Below are 24,526 nucleotides of genomic sequence, written 5' to 3'. Positions count from 1 at the left end.
CAGAGCGCCCTGACTCAGAAACTAATGATCAGTCCCAGCGTCATCAGGGCGTTTGATTTACAGACATCACAACGCTTACTGAGACCTGGAGGATCTCATGAGGAATGAATACGGTCATTAATATTAAGAGAAGAAGTCTGAGATGTAACCAGAGAGAGGGCTAAAGTACACACGTCCTTTACTCAAGTAGAAGTACAGATACTCGTGTTTAAAAATACTCTGGTGAAAGTAGAAGTACTGACTAAACTTCTTTACTCAAGTCAAAGTAAAGAGGCTTTGAAATGTACTTCAGTAAAAAGTACCCATAACTAGCAGCTGTTTTAAAGAGTACCTGACCTCCCTTTATATTAATAGAACAATAATGTCATTGTTAGCTAATGAATGTTTCCATGCTGAACAACGGCAACATGACAACGTTTTCATTGGTCCCTCTTCTTTAGAGAAGACCAGGAAATGATGGATACACGGATCGTGTTCAAATCAATAGGCACGCAATGACTCTAAATAATAATGATCACGCCACCAAACACACATTCAAACTAAAGGAACCAGCCTGTTTGGGAAATGTGAGAAGTAGAAAGTACAGGTATTTGAGTTCAACATGTAAGAAGTAGAAAGTACAGGTATTTGTGTTCAACATGTAAGAAGTAGAAAGTACAGGTATTTGTGTTCAACATGTAAGAAGTAGAAAGTACAGGTATTTGTGTTCAACATGTAAGAAGTAGAAAGTACAGGTATTTGTGTTCAACATGTAAGAAGTAGAAAGTACAGGTATTTGTGTTCAACATGTAAGAAGTAGAAAGTACAGGTATTTGGGTTCAACATGTAAGAAGTAGAAAGTACAGGTATTTGGGTTCAACATGTAAGAAGTAGAAAGTACAGGTATTTGGGTTCAACATGTAAGAAGTAGAAAGTACAGGTATTTGGGTTCAACATGTAAGAAGTAGAAAGTACAGGTATTTGGGTTCAACATGTAAGAAGTAGAAAGTACAGGTATTTGAGTTCAACATGTGAGAAGTAGAAAGTACAGGTATTTGGGTTCAACATGTAAGAAGTAGAAAGTACAGGTATTTGTGTTCAACATGTAAGAAGTCAAAGTACAAAGTCGTCAGAAAAATAAGTAGTGGAGTAAAGTACTGATGGCAGAAAAATGTACTTAAGTACAGTAACGAAGTATTTGTACTCCACTACTTCCCACCTCTGACTGTAATTCTTTGGTAAAGAGTCATGTGACTCAGAAGCTACTGGTAACTTCCAGATTCCTCAGGGCCTTAGATTCAGAGACGAAACAACGCTTACTGAGACCTGGAGGATCTCATGAGGAATGAATACGTCATTAACATAAAGAGAAGAAGTCTGAGATGTGGTTCTGTGGTAATGAGTCATGTGACAGAGGTGCAGAGAGGATTTACTCCTGAGAGACTCAGTGTGTTGTTAGGCCTGAACAAAGACAGATCTCAGCTCCATGTTGAGAGCAGCTGGGCGTGTTGTTGACATAAAAAGCAGATTGTTCACCAGACAGACTCTCACAGAAATGTGCCACGGTGCAAACCCTCCCCCTCTCAACGCTCTCACATATCAGAGCAGGTCCAGACTGGAAAACAGGCGCCATCAGGATTGAATTTCCTCTGGCGGTTAGTGGAGTTCAGAGCAGGCTGCAGAGGCTGTTTGTCAGGAAACGCCCTAACGCTCCGGGTGGGGGAGGTACACAGATCATTAACTCTACTCAGATATCACACGTCTAAAGGAGAAGCAGACAATTCTCTTTGTTTTGATGAATGACTTCAAAACTTCACAAACTGCCCTATAGTCACATTTTCCTGTGGTTTCTGTGCAGGAATCAGGATGTATGAAACCCAACATGACTCTAAAAACAGGAACAGGAAATGTTTGTTGCCGGGTAAAGTCACGGGGGTTTTCCGTCACATGAGAGGTGTTGTGTTTCTCATATAAACCGTCAGTAACTGTGAATCACTTGAGAACTGAAAGGCATTTATTTTCCCTTTGAATGATTTTAACATTAACATTATTATTTCTTTTTTTAAAAGCACCAAGAGTAATAATTTCTCTATTTTTGCAATCCATCAGTTATCGGGGGAAAAGCAGAGAATCCCAAATAAAGATTTTCTTTTGTATTAAAAACTATTCTTTCTGAATAAATGGTAAAACTATGTTGAAGGTTAAAGAGATGTTTCAATGTTATATCAATAAAGTTATGTTTAGTCAATTTGTATTTCTTTTGAAAATTGTTAATATAGTTTTTTCTTAAAATGTGTATTTGTATTGTATGTTCTGTAACAATAAAACAATTAAGGAAAGAATCAGCAGATTAATAAAACATATAATATTTCTAATATCTTTTTAATGTTATACTTAAAAGAGTATTTTTTATATTTGTATTTTTACTGAAACTGTTTTGATGGTTTAGAAGATGTTAAATAATTGAGCCTGTTGTTCTTCTTCTGGATAAATAATGTCAAAGTTCAGCTGAAGGGTTAAAGTCGTGGTTAGACACGTCATTATAACCAGAGAGCAGTCTGAGCTCCACCTGCTACTTAAAGATAACCAGATGATGTTCGTCATGCTCTCGGCCTCTCACTCCTCGCTGAGTGTCGTTCTCTCCCACAGCTTCAGCTCTCAGTCACAAAGGAAACTGAAGAAACCAGAAAGCCTCGTTTATCTCCCAAAAAACAGAGAGGGAAAAGAACTCTTCAGTAAAAGTAGAAACACTACAGACTGAAAACACTCCATCAAGAGAAAGTCCTGCAGGAGAAATGTTACTCAAGTAGAACATGCTATCAGTAACATGTACTCAAAGTATCTTGATTCAGTATTATAGAATATTAATATTCTGTGTTCATGTATATCTGATGTGCAGAACTGCGTCATCAGCATAGCGCAGGTTTTTATACGTGAGAGGGTGTCAAATAAATATAGTGAAGTAAAAAGTGAGCAGTCAGAGCCTTCACATGCAGTAGAAGTATGACGTAGCAGACTGAGGAAATACTCAAGTTAAGTTAAGTTAAGTGAAAATAGGACTTCATATGTAGTTACATTAAAACACTTAAAACATCACTTTTTTAACTTTTTTATACTTTATACTTTTACATAATCAACAGGCTCTCAAACGCTGACCTTTGAAACCTTTGAAGCCTTTATTATTGGCTGTTTGAGTAATAATGTAGAAAGTATGAAATATAAATGTCTCATCAAGACATCACGAGTCGAGCTGAGCGTTGAGTTTAGAGATAAAGAGCAAACTGGAACTCCCTAAAACAGAAACTAAATACTTTCAGCTTCACCTGCACTGCAGACCTGCATGAGGGGGGGGGGGGGGGGGGTACTCAATAACATGTCTACAAAGTACATTTCAGACTGAATATAAGGTGTTTAAAGTTTTAATCTTGAAATATGAAAATAAGAACAAATGATATATACAACTTCAGTATACTAAAGTAAATACAACATATATCACTGCAATACATGACACAGTGAAGAGCAAGCTGTGTTTGAGTTTTAAGCACACTCACTTTCTGTTCTCAAAGGTTAGTGCAATTTATTATCATCTGACATTTATTTGATTCATTATCTGTGAATGCTCTGATTCAACTTCAATCAGTTATCACTGAATCAAATTCTTATCAACTTCTTTAGAATAGTTTTTAACCCTTTAGCACTTTCATGTTAAACAGGTGTTTGGTTTGATTTCATTATTTCACATTTCATGTAAATCTACTTAGTAGAAAATACATAAATAATATATCACCAACACGATAGATACACATTTTAAGACCTCTTTTCACCGAGTTTAAGATTTAAATGGACCTGCTGATATTTAAATAAACCCCTCACCATGAATCACTGCATCGGATATTTTGTGAACCTACGATCACTTTCAGGCTCTGACACACAACACGATATCAGACTCCATGTTGTTAGCGCTTTGTCAAAAGGTTAGGCTTCACCGTCGATCCTACGTGTTCGGCAGCAAAGTCTGACTGCAAAATATGTCCTTCTGATTGGCTGGCAAACTTTAGCCAATCAAAGCAAAGGAAATAATAACTGCCTTTCTGACCACCAGCTGTATCCTCGCTCTCTTTAACGCGAAGACCTCCATGTTGCCATTAGAAACAGAACTTCTTACTGGTCGTAACTTTTCATAACCGAAGATATTCAGCATCTCTCAGAATAAAAACTATATATTTCAATAATACAAACATTTTTTTAAATATCTTAACCCTTAGATGCCCGAGTGACTGGACCCTACACTCTTCCATAAGTGGGTCAAAAAAGACCCGTATTAGAATAATATGTGTTTTTATGCCATTTTTGTAATTTTGGTTAAGAAAGATCACTTGTATAATATTTAGTATTATATTTTGATTCACACTAGAAATATTTTGTATTTAATTTTTCACTATTTATAATTTTAGACATTTTTTTTACATTTTGAAAAAAAAACTAAATTCCATAGAAAATGCATGCGGGTCATTTTTGACCCACTTATGGAAGCTAAAAATGTGAATGGCATGATATCCAAAACATGTTTTTTGAGGAATAGCTGGAATATGAAATGATAAAAAAATGTAATTACAAAGATACTCTAAGAAAACCACCTCACCGGGTCAAAAAAGACCCACTTATGCATCTAAGGGTTAAGTGGCATTTCTTGTCTCATTTTCCAAATTTGTCATCATAAGCCCCACCTCCAATCCGTAAACCCCGCCTTCCTACAAAAAGCTCCGCCTGACATTTGTAAACCTCACATCACATCCTTAAAGATTAGATTCAGCTTTTCCAGCATTTTCTAACTTTTAGGACCTATCGAGGGCTATTCAATTGAATGTAAGTCAATGGTAAGAAGTATTTTCTGGACTCATGACGTCAGGAGGGTGTAGTACCACCGTTTGGCCACTACCGACATTAGCCTAAACGCCAGCACACTCTCTGGGACGCTAGCTTCTCGGATGTTGGTTCGGTGTGTCAGGGCCTCAAAACGGATTGCTGATCACCAGGACTTGCTTCATCACTCTCATGTCCGCTGGTTAAGTTTGGGGGAAGTATGTCGACGAGTGTGGGAGCTCAAAGGGGAGATTAGCTCATTTTTGGAGTTAATCGGGAAAGCTGGCGATTTTCCAGAGCTGAGCGACGCAGATTGGCTTTGTGATTTTGCTTTTGCTGTGGGTTTGTTGTGCCCGACCACTTTTGTACATATAAAAACGCCACTGATCATGTCCCCTGTCACAAGACTGTGAAACAGCGTCGCAGGAGTTGCAATTGGAACTGATTGATCTTCAATGTGACTCCGTCTTAAAGGAGAAGTTCAACTCCCTCCAACTGGAGGAGTTTTATGCTTCACTAAGCGAAGCCAAGTTTCCAAACATTAGGAGGATGGCACAGAGGATGCTGGTGTTGTTTGGCTCTACCTACGTGTGTGAGCAGACGTTCAGCGTGATGAACATCAACAAATCACGCCACAGATCCCTAACTGATGAACACCTCAGAATTTCTCAGAACCTCCTGAGAATTGCCACAACCAAACTGACACCAAACGTTGATGCACTGGCAAGAAAGAGTGACCAACAACACTGTTCCCACTGACATTAAATGTAAGTTTTCTTTACCTTTTCAGGTAATGGCTTTTACTTTTAAATTGTATTTGTTCACACAAACACTCTCCATCCATCTGCTACTGGCCCGGCCCATCTATCAAATTTTAAAACTCATAGTGGCCCCCGAGCCTAAAGGTTTGCCCACCCCTGCTCTAAAGTCTAACCCTCCACGGGAAACCTGACCAGGATCATTTACCAAAATACAACTCATATAAAAACATAGTATTATTACTTATTATTTACTGCAATACATATATTTAAAGTAACAGTACTTTTAATTTGATCAAATGTATTTAAAGTAGTTGTGATGCCCCTGTGGGTCCATCATTAGAGAGGGTGTGGCTGTCCTGTCTGTGCTGCCTTGATTGCAGTAATTATTACTATTACTTTATTAAAACAACTTAAAGGGGACCTATCATGCAAAATGCACTTTGTGATGTCTTTTATACATACATATGTGTCCCCGGTGTGTCGGGGAACTCACGCAGCGTCAGAAAATAAAACCCTCTCTCTTTTCCTCCGTACCCAAATCTTTTAAAAACAGGGCTACAACGAGCGGATACAGATTCCATCCAAACTGACGTCAAATCGGCGGCGGACCCACAGAAAGTTGCTATCAGAAACAATGCCTTACGTGTTTTGGACGTAATCTCGTCTTTGTTTACATTAGCAAGCCTCGCTAACACTCAGAGCTAACCTGTACTGGAGAGAGCATGTGTTTTAAAAAGCAGGAAATTAAAAAAAGAACTCACCTTGTGATAAACCCGCAAGAGAAAAAGCATTTGAGCTCCATACTGTTTCAGAAATAATCCTTGATGTGGTTTAGAACAGGATGGCGTTTTATCACAGCAGAATTTAACTTTATCTCCGGTAGAATTCTGATCAGGCATTAGCTCCGCCTCCTCTTTTTTCATTTTTTTCAAGCTAAGGACCCAAGATCCGCGTTTCTCTAACAGGGCTTCAAAAGAGGGGTTTGAGCAGAATGAGGCGTGGCTACAACGGGTGATCTGTTTGGGATTTTGAAAAAAAAACTTCACAGACATGTTTTGTATAGGTATGGCCCTACAATATATGTTTCAAATATAGCATGATAGGTCCACTTTAAATAAAATGTATTTGAAGTACAATTCAGTAAAAAGTCTGAATAGTTAATTTATCTTAATATGAAATAAAGGAACATAACCTTTAATTAAGCCTAATATGTGAGCACTCTTTCTGTCAACTGAAAATAGAAACTGAACCACGTTTGGTGTAACCCTCAATCCAACTGGGTGTTTGTGTATCAGGGGGTTAGCAAGCCCCTCTACCGCGTCAAGGTAGTGATTCATGCAGAGGAGATCATTTAGTTTAGAAGCAGGTGATGGAGAACAGTCAGGTGTAAAGAGGTCTTTCAAATGTCCGGTGTTCTCTTTGTGTACGAATCTCTTCACCTTAGCTCTTTTAGAATTTACAAGAATCCCAGCAGCAGCAGCAGCAGCAGCGAGACAAACCCCGGCCCAGCTCGCAGTGCAGCTTGTCCACTTTGTGGCTGTCCAACCCTTTGCTCCACATACCCGGAATCTGAGGACAGAAACAGAGAGCAGTGAGAACAGCTGATCATGAAGGTGATGAAGAACAGAATCTGTTTCCTCTCCAGTCTCATGTCAGACATTATCTACCGATCACAGAGCATCAACATCATCTTTAAAAACATCTCAATGGAAAAACACAAACTCACCTTCAAAGACGATCAGCTGGACGGAGTTCACCAACGTTCCCAGTTCTCCCAGGTTTCTCTTCCGGCGGTTCATGGAAGGTATCACCTGACACTGGTACGTTCCCGTGTCGCCGACTCTGACATTCTTCAGGACAATAGAAACGTTTCCGCTCTTCATCTCTGGATCTTTCAGCTCTACACGACCATGAAAACGTGGATCCTGGTAGTTTTCATTGGCCCTATTATGTCTGTAGAAGAAGACGAAGTCATCGTTCAGGTCGGTTCTGGTCCACAATAGGTTTGTGACGGCAGCATCTGTGGGACTGTTACACTGAAGAGTGATATTGTCTCCAGGATTTGCCTCCACCGGCAAATCTAGAAAAAAGCAGAAAATCTGAAAGTTCAGCTCATCTTACACATTCAATTCTATGTTTCACACATCACTGCACTGCTCTTCCACTTTACATTCTGATACCTTACACAACACTTTAAAACATATTTCTATAGTTCCTCTTCTTTGAGTACAAACAAATATTTTTGATTCCATTTAAAACATTTTGTACAATCTTTGTATTGCTCATTCGTTTATTTTAACTTCCAATGTATATAAATATATTTGTATTCTATTGTATTCTATTGGTCCCCCATTATACTGTTTTTCATCAATATATCACAGGTCTCAGATATATCCAGAACATGTCTCTGATTGGCTGAAACACCAAACAGATCATTGCAGCATTACCCATAATCCCCTCTGTTTCAGCCCTGTTTCCAAAGTGCTGATTCTCTGTCTGTTACTTTAGATGAAAATAAGGAGCCCCTCCCCACGCCCCTCTGTTGCCCCTTTCACACCGGCGCTTTTCCAGCTCCTGCTGGGAGCTAGAGCCTGAAAAGCGCCGGTTTTTCCTGTTCACACCGCAGCGGCGCCGCGTCATAGCTCCGGAATGCGGTTCACTTCCAGCTCCAAAAAGTTGTCGGTCCAGAGGCAAGAGCTTTGGAGCTATGACGCGGCGTCGCTTACGTCGAGGCGTGCAGGAAACCTTACTTTGACCATCCGTTCGCTGTTGTTGATCATTGTGGAGAGCAGGCAGACGTTTTGTTTGTTATTATAGCAGCTATCGGATGGAATCAATACATGGGCTGCACAGGTTGTCATGTCCGACTATCACAAGTAGAATCATAATGAAAAATACGCCGGTAAAAAGTGCCTGTAGAAAACGGCTTAGCAAGTAGTCAGTTTAGCTTCGGTTGCTATGCTAACATCACCCATGTTATACCAGAGAAACTTTCATAACAGAGTTGTGATGCCAAACAGCGTCAATTCAGACTGACACACATTCACTTAAGGGGAACTGGGGATATGTATCAGCTGCTTGTGTGACAGTCAGACAGTGAATACTTTAGAGCCGTGTGAGCTAACCCGGAGCTAACGGGAGAATAAACTCCCGTGGAAGAGCAGCCAGCACTGTAGCGGTCGGTAAATGCCGCTGAAACACATTAATAAACAATGAACCACGGCACTCTGGAGAAAAGTATAAGGTTGGAGAAGTCGTTATTTAATTTAATCTGGCTTCGTATGATTAAAAGCAACACGATCGTCGACCCGACGCAGTCCCCGGCCCGTTGTTGTTGTGGGAGAAAATCTCTCGGCAGCTCTGGGCAGTGTGAACAGAGCGGGAGCTGAAAAGGGAAACCGGAGCTGAACCAGAAAAGCTCTCGCTAGGAGCTAGAAAGGGAAAAGCGCTGGTGTGAAAGCCGCATGAGAGAGATTTGGTTACAAAGAACTCAATGGCCGCGTTCACACCGGAGTACTTTTCCCCATACTTTTCGCCTTTAGTTCCGTTCGTACCCCTTATGTCGCGTTCACACCAAAAAGAGCACTTAATCCCGGGAACTTTTACCCCCATGTTTAGTGCCTGCTGAGAGATGGTACTTTCCTGGGGGAAAAAAGTGCCCCAGTTCTGATTGGCTGGGCGAATTGCAAACCACGCCCCGTACAACTCTGAAATGTATTGTAGAGCCGCCATTTTATTATCCTCGCATGAGCATTATTAGCATTAGCATTAGCCCAGCGCACAAACGCAGAGAGACTAACTTATGGCAACACAAAAGAAAACATGGGAGCGGTGGAGATGAGGAGTCGTCACAGTTCTGGCGATTTACTCAGAAGGCTTCAGTAGAAGCTGCTGGGAGTCCCAGCAGCTTCTACTGAAGCCTTCCCCAACTCCGGGGACTTCCGGCCGGGGACTTTGGGTGGCAGTATACGCCGTGAAGTTGTTTGCTGCCTGCCAGTAAGTTATCATCATTAAATTAATATCTATATATTTTATACTATACTTGCACTGGTTACCGTTTTCATACTTTATATATCTTAGCATATTCATACAACACACTGTTAATACTGCTCACAGGCTACTGTGTATATCTAGTGTATTCATACCCCTCACTGTGTATTCATCATTCAATTCATTCTATATTTTATTCTGTAGATTGTGTACATTACTTTTCACTTTACTGCTTTATGCACTCCTGGTTAGAAGCTAAACTGCATTTCGTTGTCTCAGTACCTGTAATCTGTGCAATAACAATCAAGCTGAATCTAATCTTGAGCAGGAACAAATGTATTTACTTAGTACATATCTGACATTAACGATTAAACACATTTGTCCATTCTTTATAAATGCAAACCGAGTCAAGCCGACTCCGGAGGTGGCAGTATGCACCTTCAAGCTGTTTGCAATCCGCCAAAAAACCGAGAGAAGAAGAAGAAGAAGAAGAAGAAGAAGAAGAAGAAGAAGAAGAAGAAGAAGAAGACGAAGAAGAAGAGAGAGAAGAATAAAGAGAAGAAGAGAAGAAGAAAGAAGAAGAAGACGAATCAGACAGAAGAAGACGAATAGAGAATAAGAGAGCAAGAAGAAGACGAAGAAGAAGACAGAAGAAGAATAAGAAGAAGAAGAAGAAGAATAGAGAAAGAAGAAAAGAAGAAGAAGAAGAAGAAGAAGACGAAGCAAGAAGAAGAAGAAGAAGAATAAGAAGAAGCCGACTCCGAGCTGTCCGACTTCAGGCGAGCTTTTGAGACCTCCCCGGCTGCGATCGGCCTATTCTCGTCTACTTTGGAGTCGAGCCCGCAATCTTCGTCTCAAACAAGGCCTAGTTTTGTTGTTGTTCAGTTTTTATCAAACGGTCCATCTCAACTTACATAAGCAGTGTTTAGGAGGGGCTCACAGAGCGAGCTCTAACAGGAAATAAGAACAGTTTGCGCCGAAACACTCCCCAACCAAAAAGTGTTCACATGAATATATCGGTATTTAAGAAAATAATATTCCACATATAAGTTAAGAGAAAGAACAAACTGCAAAAGTATCTGCTTTTGTCAGCAGGCGGAGGGATATTGTCTTCCATCACAAGAAAAGTAGTGCCAATCAGATGTTACTGGCGTGGGCAAACGAAACCCGTTTTCTTTTAAGATATTAGTTCATATTAGAAATACTAAAGTCTTTATTTTCATATACACAATGACAATGTAAAGCCTGAGGCTCCTCCAACAACGTGAAGTATCTCATACAAATAATTAAAATGCAGGAATAAGGAAACAAAAACATGTAAAGTCAAATGAGATAAGACAATGCTAATTTATAACATGTATGTAAGGTGTTCCCTTTAACGTTGTTCTGTGGTTATATCCATCTGACAGGTTAAGTGACTTATAACAATATAACATGTAATCAACATTTCATGTATTTATATTTTGTATTTATTAAGTACATATTATTAGTATTTATAAATACTGTAAATCTTCACAAAAAAAACGCCTTTACACACGCCTTCACACACACACACACACACACACACACACACACACACACACACACACACACACACACACACACACACACACACACACACACACACACACCACACACACACACACACACACACACACAACACACACACTCCGCCCCCCTCACCTCCTGCAGCCACAGAGCCAATGATCCACAGGAACATTAACAGCCCCACACGTTGCGCAGCCATGTGAGCAGCCTAGATGCTAGACAGGAAGTGATCTGAAACAGAGTGTAATCCAGTGTGGACCGGTTTGTGTTTGCTCAAAGGTTTCATACAGAGGGGAGGAGGAAGAGGAAGGAGGAAGAGGAAGGGGGAGGGGGAGGGGAGGATCCATGGTCACATGATTTACAAGAAACAGTTTGCTTTATTAGAATGACACGTTCAAGTACAGAGGGGGGGGGACAGTGCAGTCAGATCATTTCAGTGAAAGGTGATCTCAGACTGAATGTGATGATGAAATGTGAATCTATTTGAAATATATTGAGGGTCTAACCTTTTTAAAAGACTGAAAGATTAATCTAACTATAGTGTGTGTGTCCACAAACAACATTAGTTACACAGAGTAGAGAAGAAGGGACGCTTTAACCCGGGGGCCTTTTATCAGACCTTGAACATAAATCAAACGTACAGCAAAGTTTAAAGGGGACCTGCTTTGGTATTTCACTCAGCTCGTCTCTCCATAAAACACAGCGTTTTATATAAAGAGAGATGTGAGAAACAGCAGAGGACATAAGTTTGGCTGACAAAGTCTTTAGCTGGTTGATATAAGGACGTCATATTGGTGTCCTGCCTAATAGAAAAGAATATCCACAATGTACACAAACATTGCTGCATTTTCTGTTTCCTTAAATAACACACACATGAGAAGCATATCAGAATGATGATGAATAATGATGATCAATAGCTTTTGCCTGAACTCTTACTCTTAGGTGCCCCCTGGTGGTGGTGGTTCTGCAGAAAATAACATGTATTATTATTATTATGCAACTAGCTGAAATTACTTTAGAAATACCAACAAATAAATATACATTTAACGATCAACCAACAGAATAGAGGCCAACATGTGTTCCTTTGACGAAATGTTTACATATGTGAATATACCGTATGTCCATTTATGAACATATGTATACCTCCATGCACAGTCAATATGAGAAAAAACAAAATCAATGCAGTTCAGTATGGCTAGGCTTCAGGGGTCCTCATGTATAAGTCTTTATGTATGTATGTCCGGTGCCTTGCTCAAGGGCACCACGGAAGGGCAGGAGGTGAACTGGGACCTCTCCAAGTAGCAGTCCACACTCCATATTTAGGTCTGTTCGGGGACTTGAACCGGCGACCCTACAGCTCCCTGTCCAAGCCCCTACTGACTGAGACACTGCCACACAATGTTCAACAATGTTCAACAATGTTCAACAATGTTCAACAATTGGTCAGACATTAAGGTGGTACAAATAATGTAGGTATGGCCCTACAATATAGTGTTCAAATATAGCATGATAGGTGGATTCACTTACACAGACTTCACTATCACCAGCCAATCAGGATTAGACAAGATTGAATACACAGGAAGGCGCATCCCATAGTGACACATTGAGACAAATGCTATGAATGAAAACTATACATTTACTGCTAATGTGTCTCGATAAGATTCCCTCACTGTAAACAATTAGCCTAACCAGAAAATGATGCCACTGCTGACAGCCAGTCCAATAATTAACATCTGGCCACAAATAAAAAGCCTTTTTAAAAGTAAACGATACAATATGAAACTCTCATGGTCTCCCTTCAAGTGCATTATTATTTTCAAAGACGTTATAGATCAGACGTGCTTTTAATACAACCTGCTCTTTTGTGGTTTTGGTGAGGGAAGTATTCAGATAATATAAAGTACGTTTTTTTCTGAGAGAAAATCACACAGCCAGTGGACTAGAGCAGAAACAGGAAGTGGTTTTACTGCTCAGACAGAAGAAGAAGATTTCATTGTACCAAGAAGAAGAATGAAGGACACGTCTCTCCTGCTCCGTGAGTAACCCTGAACGTATTTAATACATAAAGATATTAAAGTTTTGAAGGAGTAGAAGTTTGAGTACAAACGGGTTCAAATGTTAGAACAACAGTGAAATAAGATTATAGTGATCGGCATTTCAACAAATTAAGAAAACACTTTATTTTTGACAAGCAAGGGAACAGAAACAGCTGTGATATTAAAGTGATGAACAAAATAATGCATCAATAATATATTACTCTGCACAATAAGAACTTTTTGTATTTTAAGTATGTTTGATGCCAATGCTTTTAATGAACACTCTTGAACGCAGGACTCGACAGAGTATTTGTACACTGGTGTTCCTACTGATATTTATTTACTAATAAAGTTTTCTGGTTGAGTTTCAGTGCTGTCAGTCCTGATTTGCTGCTCAACAAACTCAGGTCAGTATTAGAAACTGTTGCATCAGGGATTATCAGGAGCAAACAATTAAGTACTATTTCAGTTTTGGAGAGACGCAGAGAAATTACTTATTTGAGAATCTCATAAAAAGGCCAAGTTTATTTAGCGAGGCGTGTGGTGCAGTGGTTTGTGCGCTGGTGTTCGGATCAGGGGGTTCAAACCCCACTGCAGTCAGCATGTCGTTGTGTCCCTGAGACACTTCACCCCAAAGTGCTCCTGTGGGGATTGTCCACAGTATTGAGTATGTAAGTCGCTTTGGATAAAAGCGTCTAACTAGTGACATGTAATGTAATGTAATAATTACACCACAGATCGTGCAGGATCTCTGCTCAAGTCGTATATAAACAACTAAATATTACCATTAGAGATGCATGACTAAATAATGCAGTTATCTTTACTAATTTTGCAATTGTGATACGATTCACAATGTGAGAGGGAATGATCATTTTCACAGCATCATTCAAATTATATATACTAAAAATATATTTAAATGAGGATCTTTATATTTGGCCTTTTCTGTGATTTGGATATTGCGTGAGTCCATACTGATATTTAAATAACATCTTGATTAATTCTGCAGCTCTAATTATCGTAATTGCCATATACTTGGAGTCAAACTCTATCACTCTGCTGGATAACCAGTTTCTCCTGAGGTTAGCGTGACAGAAGCTAACGAGGCTAAAGGGTTTATCAGTGACTCCAAACTGCTGTGAACTTTATTCTGGGACAGGTTTTATTTGAAGTTTGACTCAGAATCCAATAACTCCCTGCAGCTCGTCTGACGGTGACTCCCAGCAGCTCTCAGGTATTTACAGGAGAACGTGTCTCTCTGAGATGTGAGGACGCCTCTGATGGATGGACTGTGAGGAGAAACACGTGCAGGGAAAGAAGAGCTCAGTGTGGAGTCGACTGGGGAAGATCTAATGGTTCCTCCTGTACCATCAGCCCCACGGTGCCATGGGACAGTGGAGAGTACTGGTGTGAGTCCACAGAGGGATCCACCAGTAACACCATCACCATCACCGTCTCTGGTAAGATCAGCCTCTCTGTTTCCTCATCAATACTAAAAATAATTTAAGAAGTTCATCAGAAAGAGGAAGCTGGACGAGCTCAGAGCTGCTAGCTTGTGCTAACCACAGGGTACAAAACACACATTCTCACACACACTATCATCCACTAAAATACTCCTCAGTAAAGTCTCATACTTTAGGGGCTGGCAAACACATATTGTATACGTTTTATTTTGTTCTATATTATCATAATTTAAGAGAAAATTCACTTTTTTGAAGTGCTCTCTTAATCTTCCATCTGATCGGCTGTTGCAGGTTTCTTTTTAAATGTTGAAATCACTGTGTGGCTTCTTCTCTAGTTTCCACTTCAGCAGCTGAAAAGGACAAAAAGGAACAAACATTATAATCAATTTAATCTCATTTTATTAAGAGTTTATCCTGTCAGAGTAGATGTTGTTTCTGTCTCTCTTCAGGTATAGAGTTTATCCTGTCAGAGTAGATGTTGTTTCTGTCTCTCTTCAGGTATAGAGTTTATCCTGTCAGAGTAGATGTTGTTTCTGTCTCTGTGTTCAGGTATAGAGTTTATCCTGTCAGAGTAGATGTTGTTTCTGTCTCTGTGTTCAGGTATAGAGTTTATCCTGTCAGAGTAGATGTTGTTTCTGTCTCTGTGTTCAGGTATAGAGTTGATCCTGTCAGAGTAGATGTTGTTTCTGTCTCTGTGTTCAGGTGGATCAGTGATCCTGCAGAGTCCTGCCCTCCCTGTGATCGAGGGAGATGACGTCACTCTGACCTGTAGAACAAAGATGGCCGACCCCCCCTCTGCTGATTTCTACAAAGATGGCGTCTCCATCAGGAATGAGTCTGATGGTCACATGACCCTCCACCATGTAAACAGGTCTGATGAAGGCCTCTACAAGTGTAGAGTCCAGAATAAAGGAGAGTCTCCAGAGAGCCGGCTGTCTGTCTCAGGTGAGGAGCTTTCCTTTGGGTTCAGGATCATTGTATTTCTGTAGCGGACCCTGAATGCAGCATATCCCTGGTTCCCGCCACAAAAAGCCAATGGGATTTCGCCATTGGATTTTGGATGATTGCAGAAAATAATCTGCCATAAAATTAAATATCTTGATAATGCTCATTTCAGGATGTTGGGACTTATTCCTGCTCCACTCTGTAAAGCTTCATATTAGGAATGACTGTCCATTAGTTTAAACCTGAAACACAAATACTAAATAAAACAAGATGGACGGTGAAATGTTTATTTCTGTGCTTTTCATTATTTGTTTTTCCTTTTTAGAGAAACCCACCACCACTGCAAGTCCTCCTACCTCCAGCTCTGTTTCTCCAACTTCCACTTCAACGCCTCCTTCCTTCTGGTTGCTTCCTGTTACTGCATCCCTCTGTGTTCTGGTTCTGCTGGTTCTGTTGGTGGTTCTGGTTGTTCTGGTGCGACGATGCATCCGAAGGAAACCTGAAGGTTAGACACAGACAACAAAACATTACATGTTACTTGTTAGACGCTTTTATCCAAAGCGACTCACATACTCAATACTCAATTCACATCTGTTGTGATAACAGCAGTGTATATCCCCCCGCAGCCACTCGCCGACAACAACACGGCACTCGATCAGCTGTTTGGGTTTATTGATAAAACCGAGACTTCACGGCCAGATGCGGCGTTCGTTGTGGCCGGAGATTTCAACACCGCCAACATGAAGAAGGTTTTGCCAAAATATTACCAACACATCAACTTCCCGACGCGCGGGGGAAACATACTGGACCATGTTTATTCCCCTTTCCGGAATGGATATAAGGCTCTCCCTCGCCCTCCCTTCGGCAAATCAGACCATATCTCACTACTGTTGTTGCCTGCTTACAAGCAGAAACTTAAAAGGGACAGACCGATAACAAGGACAGTACAACGATGGAGCGAGGAGTCAGATTCAGCACTGCAGGATTGCTTTGCATCTACGGATTGGAGTGTGTTTGAGGACAATAACATCAACACACACACGGACACTGTCATCTGCTACATTGGGAAATGCATCGATGACGTGGTACCGAAGGTTTCTGTACGGACATTCCCAAATCAAAAGCCCTGGGTAAACGGTGAGGTGCGCGGCAAACTGAAAGCGCGCATTATCGAGCACACAGCGGGAGATTTGGAGGAGTACAGGAAGTCTAGGTATGATCTCCGGAGAGCAATTAAAAATGCAAAGAGAAAGTACAAAGACAAGGTGGAATCTGACTTCAAAGGCTGTAACACTAGGAATATGTGGGCGGGACTAAGGACAATGACTGACTACAAAGGAGCAGCGGGGGGTGCTGCGGGAGTGTCTGCGTGTGCATCTCTCCCAGATGAGCTAAACAGTTTTTTTGCACGCTTTGAGAGCAGCCGGGCTGTGGAGGTACAGAGGGACCAGGAGCTACACTGCCCTTTTGTTTTAAATAGGGCAGATGTGTGTAAATCCTTCAAAAGGGTTAACCCACACAAGGCTCCTGGACCTGATGGCATCCCTGGCCGTGTTCTCAGGGTGTGTGCAGTTCAGCTGGCAGAGGTGTTCACAGACATCTTCAACAGGTCCCTGCTGCAGTCTGTAGTCCCCACATGTCTTAAACACTCCACGATCGTTCCTGTCCCCAAAAAGACAATCATCACCTGCCCCAACGACTACCGCCCAGTAGCCCTCACCTCCATCATAATGAAGTGCTTTGAGCGGTTAGTCAAATTATTCATCACCTCCTCCCTCCCTGAATCTCTGGACCCCTGCAGTTTGCCTACAGAGCAAACAGGTCCACAGACGACGCCATAGCCCTCACCCTCCACACTGCCCTCTCACACCTGGACCCGAAGAACAGGAACACATATGTGAGAATGCTGTTCATTGACTACAGTTCAGCATTCAACACCATTGTGCCCTCCAAGCTGGCCATCAAGCTCAGAGACCTCGGGCTCAACAGCGCCCTCTGTGACTGGATCCTGAACTTCCTGACGGGCAGACCCCAGGCAGTGCAGGTGGGAAATATCACATCCTCCACCCTGATTCTAAACACCGGTGCCCCTCAAGGCTGCGTGCTCAGCCCTCTCCTCTACTCCCTGTTCACCCACGACTGCGTGGCCACACACAGCTCCAACACCATCGTGAAGTTTGCTGATGACACGACCGTCATCGGCCAGATCACAGACGATGACGAGACGGCGTACAGAGAGGAGGTCGAAAACCTGACATCTTGGTGCCAGGATAACAACCTCCATCTCAACATCAGCAAAACAAAGGAGCTGATTGTGGATTACAGGAAGCAGCAGGGAGAGGGACACGCCCCCATCGCCATCAATGGGACTACGGTGGAGAGAGTCAAAAGCTTCAGGTTCCTTGGGGTCCACATCACTGAGGACCTGACATGGTCTCTTCACACCACCACCATCACCAAGAAAGCTCGACAGCGGCTCTTCTTCCTCCGCAGGCTGAGGAGGTTCAACATGGACTCCAGGATACTCTGCAACTTCTACAGGTGCACGATAGAGAGTATCCTCACTGGCAGCATGACGGCCTGGTACGGCAGCTGCACCGACCTCGATCGTAAGGCTTTACAGAGGGTGGTGAAAACTGCACAGCACATCACCAGGACGGAGCTGCCATCCATGGAGGACCTTTACTCCCAGCGGCTCAGGAAGAAATCACTACGGATTATCAAAGACCCCCATCACCCCAGCCACAAACTGTTCTTTCTGTTGCCGTCTGGCAGACGTTACCGCAGCATCCTGGCAAGGACAAGAAGATTCGGAGACAGTTTCTTCCCGCGGGCAGTGAGACTGTTAAACAATTGAACTGTTGAAACAACTTCAAAACATTCATCTGCTACTCAGTAGTATGTATCTAATACCTAATATATATATATCATTCCAATAACTTGTATATAGACTCATACTGCACTATTCCACATCATAACTTTATTTCATTTTTATAACTATTATTATTTTTGTATTGCTCGTGCTCTTATTGTTATTATATTATGTTATTATGTTGCATTGTTGGAGAAGCCTGTGACATAAGATTTTCAACTGCATAATTACTCTGTAGCTATGTCAGATTGACAATAAAGAACCTTGAACCTTGAACCTTGAATACTGTGGGCAATCCCCACAGGAGCAATTTGGGGTGAAGTGTCTCAGGGACACAACGACATGCTGACTGCAGTGGGGTTTGAACCTGTGCTCCCCCGATCCCAACATCAACGCAATACCCCACTGCGCCACCGCCTCCCTAACAACAACTAAACAAAAATAAAATGGTGCTGCAGCTCTCATTTTAAGAACCACATTTACTAGGGAAGTTTGGATACACTCAACTCACGCAATTCTACAAATAATATTTTCTATTAGGAGAATACCTTTTTTATTTTTTATGGAGGTTCAAAATGATGCAAAACACTGAATATATACTTTGTCTTAATTCACATCAGAGACTGCTGATAACGACTTTCCTGCAATACCAAAGCCTTAGCATTTGAACGAATTACATTTCTGTCAACTAGATGCCCATTCATTCATCCAATCAGAGAGCTTTTGATCGTTTCACATTATATTTTACTGCAGTTTGAGTTTGAAATTGTAGATTTGAAAATGCTACGTTTCACATTGTCTGAAGAATCGGTAATAAATTGAGGGACATTTATGTGTCTTTGTGTTTCCTTTCAGCTGCTGAAGTGGAAAAGGGAGAAGACGTCACATACAGCGATGTCAAAATATCCCAAAGCCGGAACAAGCCAATCAAACAGAGCCGACGGGGCCGAGGTAATGATTGGTTCTCAGGGACTGTGTGTGTGTGTTCTTGTTCTAATATCAATTTGAGGACCATCTGGAATTTTATAACTTTTGGGGACAATTTTGAAAAGACAATGTTCTCCTAAATAAATATATTTTAGAAGGGAATAAAATCTATAAAATCAATTTGTACTAGTGCCAAAGGTTTCAGACTGTAGTGAGGTCTATTTTAGTTGATGATAGCGTGTGTTGTGTGAGAACGTGTGTGTTGTACCTTGTGGTTAACACAAGCTAGCAGCTGATGGAAAACACTTCAGAAGTGTTGACCTGCAGACGCTGCACTGCAGGACTGTTAACAACACAAATAAATAATATGAGTAAATTATAAATATTATATTACATACAATATATCATTATAATTGCACATGCATGCACATATGTGTAGTTTGTGTGACGTACCATCATGTTCATTTTGGTCAACATGTCTTCATTTCTTGATAAAATCTAGCAGCTGTGGTTGCTAAGTTTCCATCGCCGTTGTGAAAGCTATTTTCCGCGTTCCAAGAAGCAGAGGTGTAAAGAAGAACAACTTGTTCACATTGTTCTTAAAGATATACCCTGATATTCACTGCTGTTGGTCAGCCATGGATGTATGTGAGAAGCGTAAATAATTTGATTTTTTTTCATATAAGTGTTACTAAAGTATGAGAAGCAGATAGTAAATATATTCATCAGAAAGTAGTAATGTAAGTTAAGACATGTTATTAAACAGGACATTTAATAATAAAAAATAATGAATCAGAAATTAAATTATACCTCTAAACTTTCTAACTGCCCTCCCAAGTTCAACCCTTTAGAGATTGTCCTAATTTTTAGCACTTTTTTCCCATAAATTTGATCTACAAAGGTAAAGGGCAAATACTAACCATATATGCTGATCGTATTCTTTTTAAATTGGGATAAAGTAAACATCTGTTTAATTTTTTAACGTAAAGTTGTTTGGTTGTGTTGATTTAAAAACCCACAAACACTGGCTGAATAAGAAAGATATTACATTTTAAAATGTCCCCTTATTTGTGGAGAAGCAACGATGTTGACACTGTATTGATTCTGGATTTATTCTATATCTACTTTATTTCTGGTGATTTCTCTGACTTCCAGAGTCTTTTAACCTCTTTCCTTCCCTTGCCAAATCCTCGTTAGCAATGGTCATTATTTAGTTTAGCAACAATGTTTTATTGAGTATTAACAACCTCTGAAATGTCCAGTTTGACCAATCAGAATCGAGTATTCGGCTGGGACTACTTCTCGCTAATAAATACATTCAATAAAGTTGGTCGGTATACTCTGCTCGTAAAACCACAGCAGGTTCATTCCAGAGAAGTGTTCATCTCATAGAGACGTCTTGGTTTTTCTCGCCCACGCGAAATGCATTTTAAATCGGGGGCGGGTAGCCTCTGTGTGGTCGACCGCCTTCCTGTTTCAGGAAGAACACCTTTCATTGTTCTCATGCTACAGGACCAGTTAATCCCTAGCAGCGTTATTATTGTTATATTAGGCTATATGTATTATATTACATTAATTATATCCCATGTATAATATAACATGTAACTCTGATGATGTGTTTCACCATGCAGAGAGCGGTCCAGCTGCAGTTTACTCTGAAGTGAAGACGAAGAGAGACGTCTGTTACGGAGAGATCGTGATCAACACAAACAGGAGGAGAGGTACACCAACAGATGCTAACTGTTCCCTCTGCTTCTATTCACTATGCTAAGCTAAGCTAACAATGTCCCACTGAACACTCACAACAAGAAAGAGGCAAAAGAGTAATTCCTAAAATATTCCTTTAAATGCATATACTGTGTGAAATTAACAAAATGAGTATTTCATACAAATGTAAACTTTTAATACACAGAAATGAAAAATTAATTAAAAGCCATAATAAAACTATAAAAACAAGAATTTACTAAATAAAAAATAAAAATGAAATACTGGGGGAATTAAAATGATTAACAATGTATGACTTAATTATTATTAGCTCAGAAAAAAAAGTCTTTCATGAAGCTTTTAGTATACAAACATACAAAATAATACATGTTAAATAAAGACAAATATTTTTTATACAAATTAAAGTTTTTTAAAAAGAATAGTATTTTTTTTAAATAAAGATACACCCTTTAAATAACCTAAACAAAATACCTTATATTGAAAAGCTATTATAGATTAAATCAGTTAAGTTTAACTCTGCACACACACAGTTCTACATGATTGCAGATATACATATTATTATGTTATTAAAGCAGTGACTTCCTGTTTTCATGTATATTTAATAAAGTTTCTCCTGTTTTTAGCAGAGATCGTCCCCGAGCCGGACGTCCTGTACTCGTCTCTGAGGTAAACCGAAGAAGAATCCTTTGGACATCTTTTTATTTCTCTGTGTTACTTCCTAAAGACTCCTGCAGCTACAGAGCGCTCCCTTTCACTACGCCGACAAACAGCTCCATTTGTTCTGGTTTGTTCGCGGCTAACCGAGAACAAAAACACACCTGATAACATTACATGACATGTCACTTTTATTCAAAGCGACTTACATACTCAATACTGTGGACAATCCCCACAGGAGCAATTTGAGGTGAAGTGTCTCAGGGACACAACGACATGCTGACTGCAGTGGGACTCGAACTTGGGCAAGGCGCTCGTGAATTGTTAACGTTATGATTGGCTGTTTCGTCTCCAATCATATATTCTGTCTGAGAATTTTTTTAAACTTCTTTATTGGGGGAGGGCAGAAATGTTCAAATGGGAGGGCCTGGCCCTCTGACTTTAGGTCACACGTTGTAATGTTTGTAGATCTCTTTATACATGTATCCTCGCCATCCATAGTCTCTAAATAACTTATTTCACATACAGATGGAGCATCTTATTTCAGACTCCAGCTTACTGCTTCCTGCCTACTACCTGCCAGTTTACCTGCCTAAGACCTGCCAAAGACCAGTATCTGGGAATGTTAAGCCCTCCCACTATTTTCCAAGAGGGCGTTGCCAGATTTTCAATTTCAGGATTTGAACCAGGAGATGGCGCTTCCTTCACAGAAACAGGAAGACAACTTTTCAGGGACTGTCAGTTTATGTTTAGAAGAGCATTTGAACCACATCAATATTTTAGATCAAATAAAGTATATCTAATCTTTGTAATTCAATGAATATATAGTCTTTATATATTAAATAAACTATGGCCAAACTAAGATTTAGTTTTTCACAAGAGAAAATGGAGATATTATATAAAAAACTAAAGTTAAAAAATCTTGTTTTTAATGCCCCAAGAGCAATAAAAACACTTGGTAAAAAAATACAAGCTGTAAAAATACTTATATATATTAATACTATAACATAATGATTAATTTCAGATGATAATACTTTCCAGTGTCTGTCTCATGCAGCAGCTGACCCGGCCGACAGTAAAAATAAACATTTATAACTAGTTTAGGTTGTTTGAGAGGTAATTAAAATAGCTAAGGGTGATGATCTGACTTGAAGTGTGTGTTTTTGCTCCTAATTAAATGTGTACAAGATGTGAAGTCAACAGGTATAGGAAAGTATTCCTAAAACGTCCAAATAGTCACAGCAGGGATTTGCCACTGTGCCACTACAGTTGATCTGTGTGTCTACAAAGAAAGCTTTTCATTTGCTAGATGCTGATGTAGCTATTTGGATTACTTTGAAGATGCAGTTGGGAATATTTCCTCAACCCTGCTTTGTTATTTTCAGAAAAGTGATATATATTGTTGGAGACCTCTGAATTAAATGATCAAGTCACCTCAAGTCATTAGTGTTCAAGTCCAAGTCGAGTCGCAAGTGTTTTGTGATTTTGTCAAGTCGAGTCCAAAGTCATCAAATTGGTGACTCGAGTCTGAATCGAGTCCAAGTCATGTGACCTCTGCCTTACTGTACATTCATAATTTCAGCCGGAGGGAGGGGGGCGGCGCTGTGGAAGAGCAGATTGCGAGTGAGAGGTGCCTGTCATCTTCCCTTTACAAGTTTCACAAATGTATTTATCGTGTGATTTTGGAAATAAAAGTTTCATATTCTGAAAGCCAAGACTTTGTTTATATATTATACGTGGGTAGCTATGACGTCATAAGGAGTTACCGTAAATGAGAGCTGCCGTAAAAGTGTTTCTAGGATTTCTAAACGAGACTAGTACAGCTGTTATAAAGCATTAAATAAAAAGTCATGAAAGGATAGGAGTAGAAAAGGTTTAAGGAAGTAAGCAATGAATACAGGAATGTCGAAATTCCTCTGTTTCCACGCGATGCCGAACATTGAAGACAGAGGACGGCGGTCCCCCAATCTACACAGCGGGAGAAAGAAGATCATAAAGCAGATCGAGGAGACATCCCGATCTTTCCCACATTAGTGGCAATTCACCTATACTTAACCCCAATAAATAGACCCAATAAAAACAGTTGTTAAATAATAGTGAAGTCACGTTGTAATAATAACTCATCTCTCGGTTTGAGTGTTCTTTTTCTGCTTTTCTGACTATTCTCATTGTGGGGAAAAATAACACCCAGGGTCCTGATCGTTTTAATGAGGTTGAATATAGTTATATTCATATTTGTCAGTGATTCTCATGTCAATTCGGCGAACATAAACATAAATGGATCGTGGTGAAGATGATGATTAAATTAGGATTAAAAATCGGGAGAGCCGGCGCATTTCCTCATCGTTCGTTTTTTTCCGACTAAACAACATATTTTGTTAAATAACAACATGGTGATGTTTTGTAAATGATTACATGTCTTATTTAGCACAGACTATGATCCTATCCGTGACATATGGATCTTAACAAAGATCCGCTATACAGTAGTACCAGACATACTGTACATCCAGCTTACTGTATCGAAGTTGATTTCACATGAGCTCCAGTGTGTAACCCCACTGCACCCCCTGATGGATCAATGATCCATTGCAGCTGGCTTCACAATAATTACATTTATTTATCACGGGGGTTGTATCAAGTCAGACTGGGGGCCGGCTCTTTATCACGAACCGATCACCGGGCCGATCACGGACCGTGCACGAGCCAATTCACGACCCTCGCGTTTCAAACTGTCCAAAATAAGACGCTCCATCTGTAGGCCAGTAA

The 24,526-nt window shown here is 40.3% G+C and overlaps 1 protein-coding gene across 6 annotated transcripts in view; it reads left to right on the top strand.

The window, feature by feature from the left end:
• LOC117480805 (low affinity immunoglobulin gamma Fc region receptor III-like) overlaps window positions 1-24,526 on the top strand; it is a 171,847-nt gene that overhangs the window by 14,879 nt on the left and 132,442 nt on the right. For 2 of the 6 annotated variants that reach the window (XM_034128279.1, XM_034128281.1), the window contains exons 3-7: window positions 14,377-14,634; window positions 15,340-15,582; window positions 15,908-16,087; window positions 19,310-19,405; window positions 21,013-21,102. The exons of 1 other annotated variant lie outside the window; for it this stretch is intronic. In XM_034128279.1, coding sequence (XP_033984170.1) covers window positions 14,377-14,634; window positions 15,340-15,582; window positions 15,908-16,087; window positions 19,310-19,405; window positions 21,013-21,102 — 867 coding nt within the window. Of the gene's footprint in view, window positions 1-13,103; window positions 13,177-13,542; window positions 13,585-14,376; window positions 14,635-15,339; window positions 15,583-15,907; window positions 16,088-19,309; window positions 19,406-21,012; window positions 21,103-24,526 lie in introns of those variants that run through there. 3 more of the 6 variants (XM_034128280.1, XM_034128282.1, XM_034128283.1) reach the window with 3 other exon arrangements.

Source organism: Trematomus bernacchii, unplaced genomic scaffold (assembly GCF_902827165.1).
Source record: "Trematomus bernacchii unplaced genomic scaffold, fTreBer1.1, whole genome shotgun sequence".
In the NCBI taxonomy this organism is placed as follows: Eukaryota; Metazoa; Chordata; class Actinopteri; order Perciformes; family Nototheniidae; genus Trematomus; species Trematomus bernacchii.
Note: the sequence above shows the minus strand (reverse complement) of the source record. Positions and strands in the feature narration are given on the sequence as shown.